The sequence below is a fragment of the Otolemur garnettii genome, unplaced genomic scaffold, assembly GCF_000181295.1.
Source record: "Otolemur garnettii isolate 467f Iridium unplaced genomic scaffold, OtoGar3 scaffold00088, whole genome shotgun sequence".
NCBI lineage: Eukaryota > Metazoa > Chordata > Mammalia > Primates > Galagidae > Otolemur > Otolemur garnettii.
This window is the reverse complement of record NW_003852483.1, coordinates 4,842,332-4,846,640: the sequence shown is the minus strand read 5'-3', so window position 1 is coordinate 4,846,640 and position 4,309 is coordinate 4,842,332. Positions and strand designations below refer to the sequence as shown.

General features: G+C 59.8%; 1 protein-coding gene across 1 annotated transcript; it reads right to left on the bottom strand.

Annotated features, from left to right (window-relative positions):
• Nucleotides 1–1,126: 1,126 nt before the first annotated feature.
• Nucleotides 1,127–4,120, bottom strand: BARX1 (BARX homeobox 1). Its single transcript, XM_003795030.2, has 4 exons — nt 3,898–4,120; nt 1,849–2,140; nt 1,684–1,768; nt 1,127–1,291 (listed from the first exon to the last, which is right to left on the bottom strand). The coding sequence occupies exons 1-4, from the start codon at nt 4,118–4,120 to the stop codon at nt 1,127–1,129; spliced, it is 765 nt and encodes a 254-aa protein (XP_003795078.1).
• Between the last annotated feature and the right edge of the window lie 189 nt (nt 4,121–4,309).

Genomic DNA, 4,309 nt, shown 5'->3' with positions numbered 1-4,309 from the left:
GCTGCCAAGCTGCTCCCCTGGAAGGGACCATCTTGCCTGGAGTCCTCTCTTTTCTTCAGTCATGTGCCTTCACTGGGCCCAGTTGGGACTTGGTGCCTCTGTCCCCACTATACCAGAAAATGTGCAAACTGGGGGGGGGGGGGGGGGCTGCACTGCTGCAAGGAGGAAGGGGCTGCTGGTGGCCAGCCCTTTCCAACTTTGAGTCCTCAGCCACCCATCCACCTCATAAAGTATTGGTCAAGACCATCTTAAGGACCTTACCCTGGGTCCTTCAGATCTCAGGAGACTGAATCAACAATGAAGAAGCTCATGGCCCCAGGACACTTACAGAGTAAACCCCCAAGTAAGCCTCCAGCGTCTACTCTTTTGGACAGCCTTTGTGCAGCCTGACTGCTATGAACTGGAAGGAAAGTTTAGACTGGCCCCTCATGCTCAGAGTGGAGACGATTCCTAGAACCCTCAGCAACTGAGCCACTCACCATTCATAAGTGGGTCGGGTGAAGCTGGGCACAGGTGCGAGGGACATAGCGGGAGAATGACATAGAGCGCCCATCTTACCTTACCACACCCCCCACACCCTGAGGATTCAGAAGCTGCTGCACCAAGCTCCATTGTGTCATAAAATATTTTATTGGAAAAAGTCACTGTCTTCGCAAGAGAGGGGTAGGGACCCCAGCTCGGTTGGGGACCCAGCCTCCGGGGGCGGAGCCTATGGGTCCAGGTCCTGGTGGCCTGCGCTCAGCCACCGGTCTGATTCCCGGAAGCCAAAGTGTGCCAGGAGGCGTCGGGCCCCGGAGAGCCGTTCCAAAACGGGGTGGGGGTGCAGGCAAGGAGCGGGGCGTGAGTGCGCGTGAGCGCTTGGCACCGCGGAGCTCAGGGCTGACACATTGACTTTCGCTGCGCTGAACCTGTCTCGAAGGTCAAGGCCCAGGAGTGCGCTGTGGCCTGGGTTTGGCTTTAGGGTCTGTGTCCTTCTTGGTCCCTTAATTGTCCGCATTCAAGGTAATAATAAAACGTTTAGAACGCAAACCGCTTGGACGCGGAAGGGCCAGCTCGTGGGTTCTCGAGGGCTGAGTGGGCCGCGCAAGACGCCAGGATCCCGAGTCCCGCACCTTGTGCGGTGCTCTTAGTCCTCGCGGCTCCTGTCACTTGGCTCTCCTGACATCTCTGCTGGCTTCTCTGCTTCCTTGGCGCGCTCTTGTTCTGTGAGCTGCTCGCTCGTGGGAATAGAGTTCTTCTTGGGCCGTCCCTTAGGCTTGGTGGGAGATTCCAGTCCACCGCCCTGCAGTACCTGCCGGAAAGATGACCAGCACCAAGGTGAGCCCAGACATGGACCGGGAATTCCTGTGCCCTGAGCCCAAGGGGTACTGGAGCGGCCAAGAAGGAAATCAGAAGTCCTTCCCTGCCCGGAGGAAATGGCAGCCATTTGAGCGCCTGCTCCTGGGAGAGGCGGCTTAGAGTTCAAGACTGCCAGGAAGCCTGCGGATACAGGGGGAGAGGAAGGATTGTTGGCTCAGCTAGGGCACCCGAAGGACTGAGAGAACAGAAGGTCCTCGTGCACACCAGGCACTAAAGGAAATTCAGAGGGTTGGGCCGAAGTCCCTAGGAAAGCAAGGGGAGAAATAGGGAGCAGGGACACCGTCCAGAAAGCTGAAGAGGCAAGAAGCCATCAGGTACACTCACTATTTTCTTCCACTTCATCCTCCGATTCTGGTACCACGTCTTCACCTGTAACTGGCTCAGACCCAGGGACTCGGCCAGATCTATTCTGGAAAGAGTAGGGGGCAGCATCAGCAGGGCAGGTAACCACCTTCCCATACCCTTGGCCCCAGCCTGGCCCCGCACTACCTGTCTGGTGTGGAGAGGTACTTCTGCTTCTCGAAGCGCTTCTCCAGGCCCATCAGCTGCAGCTCGGTGAACACAGTGCGGCTCCGGCGCCCCTTCTTGGCTTTGGTGCCTGGCTCCCCAGAGCCCGCTGTCTCCAGCTTCCCGCGAAGCTGCAATTCTAGTGGCAGGTGAGGCGCGCCGGCGGTGCCGGGCAGCCCGGGTCCCGAGGCCAGCAACGCAGAACTCAGCCCGGAACATCCAAGCGGCGCCAAAGGGAACTTGAACACCGCAGCCTGCTCGGCCTTCAGGACGGCTGCGAGGAAAAAGAGCGGGGAGCCGGTTGAACTCCCGCCGCTTTCCTCCACCTCAGAGCCCGCCACGCCGTGAGCGGCAGGGGTGCTGGCGCTCGGCCAGTGCCACCTAGCGCAAACCTTCACGCCCCGCCTCGGGCCTAGAGGATTTGCACCACGCGCCAAGGACGGTCCTCGTCAACGCTGGTGTCCCCTAAGTCTGGGAGGGGAACCTCTCCCTCCCGGTGGGTGCTCTGTCCTATCATTCCTTGGGTCCCAGCCACCATTGAGATTTTAGGGTTCTCCATGAACAAGTTTGCAGCTCTAAGAAGCGTGTAGTGTGTCGTTTATGGAAGAAGGGAACTAAGAAGAACCGACAGCTAGTTAAGAAAATGGGCGTTTGCCCCAAACCAGCATTACTACGCTAGAAAAAGAATACGAATGCAGTGTGCACATTTACTTTTCTGTGCGTGGCACAAGAGCCAGCGGCAGCCAGGCGACAGAGGCCTCATCTGTGGTGGGGAGGACTGGGGTGCTTGCCAGAAATTCCAAAGCACCTGATTACAAAGAAATTGTCCTTCCCGTATTCTTTCTTTAGACTCTTCCCCATAAAGAAGTTTCCATTTTCTTTAGTTCTAAAATGATTTTTTTGCCCGCTTCAAACGAATTATTAACAACAAAGCAATGGAGGCGAAAGGCAGCCTAGACATTGTGTCCCAGATGGACTCAGAAAGAACCACTTGGCAATGCTACCCCAGGACCCAAAGCACTAGCTGGGGTGTGGAGTGCAAGGAAAGTGGCTTGCTAGACTAATGTCCCGGGTAGAGCGTAGGAGCCTCCCTTCTCTCACAAGCATCTCATTGCAGGTGGATTCTATTCCCTAAGGAGTCCAGAAGGCCCAGGCCAAGATGTGAGAAAATGTGGACAGGAACACTGGCAGCGGGTGGGAGGAGGCTCCATGGAGAAAAGATGGAAGAAGAGAGGCAGCCCAACTTCAGAGAGAGAAGCCAGCTGAAAGAGGCCAATGGATGAGTGGAGAACACGATAGGCAAAGGCAAGAACAGGGTTGGCTGAGACCCAGACGGCTCCACCAGGGTAGGACAGGACCTACCTACCAAGGAAGATAGAGAAAGGACAGAGGCTGGAAAAGTCTGAGGGGTGGAAGCCCAGCCAACATGGAAGTGGAAGGACCAGCCTGGCCAAACATTACAGTGAGGCCTCTTGCCCCTAGGCAAGGCTCAGACAGGCCCATATTCCGGCCAAGGCCCCTCTAAGCTCCCTCTGGAACGCACTGGGCTCCGGGAGCTCCAAAAAGGCTTGATCCACCATTAGCACTCCAAGACGCAGGCCTCTTTCTCAGAGGTCCCTGCCTCCCTGTTTGGGGCAGCCTTGGCCACTCTGTAGCGCAAGCCTAGGCGCCCACGCCCTGAGGTCGCTTCATCAGAAGCGATCTGAAGTCTGGTCGCGCCTGTGATGGGGATGCGGACTTGAGGGTCCTCAGCCTGAAGGCCGTAGGGCGGCGGTGAATGAGAAAGCGAACGCCCTTCTCGGCCTGGCCGTGGGGCACGAGGCCTGGTTTCTGTGCGGCCTGACGCCTGCACCCTCGGCTTCCCGGTTGGAGCGCGCCTAGAGACGAATCCCAGAGCCTGAGCCCAGACAGGCTTCCCCGGACGGCGACCGAGCCGGGGTGGAGGATGAGGGCAGCTCCGGGTGCCCCCCGCAATGCTGCTCTCTCTCTCCCACCAAGCCCGGCCCGCGGCCCTGCGGCCGCCACACGTACCCAGGTGACTGTGGAAGGGCCGCGCCGCCAGCAGCGCCTGCACGCCGAACTTCAGCAGCTCTCCCGCGGCAGCAGCGGCGGCGGCGGGCGCGGCGCCCTTGGGCCCGGGCGGCTCAGTGAGGATCTCTTCGATCATGAAGCTGCGGTAGCGGTGTGGCCGGTGGTCGGCGCAGCCTTCGGGCTGGCCGAAGCGCGAAGCGCCTGGCTCCCCCGGCCGCTGCATCCTGGTGCCCACTGCTGCGCCCGCGGCTTGGAGGCAGGGGCGGCTCAGCTCGCGCGGGGTCAGCGCGGGGCTCTAGGCTGGCCCGCAGCTTCGGGCGATGCGCGGGCACCGGCTCATGCCCCCTCCCCCGCCGGCCGAGCTGAGGCGCAGGGCGCGGGCGGGGCGCTTGGGGCTCGGCCGGTCGGACCC

Coding starts and splice junctions, on each gene's coding strand:
- BARX1 (XM_003795030.2), bottom strand. CDS start 4,120: ATGCAGCGGCCGGGGGAGCCAGGCGCTTCGCGCTTCGGCCAGCCCGAA. Junction 2,141..3,897: donor GCCCTTCCACAGTCACCTGG/GTACGTGTGGCG, acceptor TTTTCCTCGCAG/CCGTCCTGAAGGCCGAGCAG. Junction 1,292..1,683: donor GGATGAAGTGGAAGAAAATA/GTGAGTGTACCT, acceptor TCTTTCCGGCAG/GTACTGCAGGGCGGTGGACT.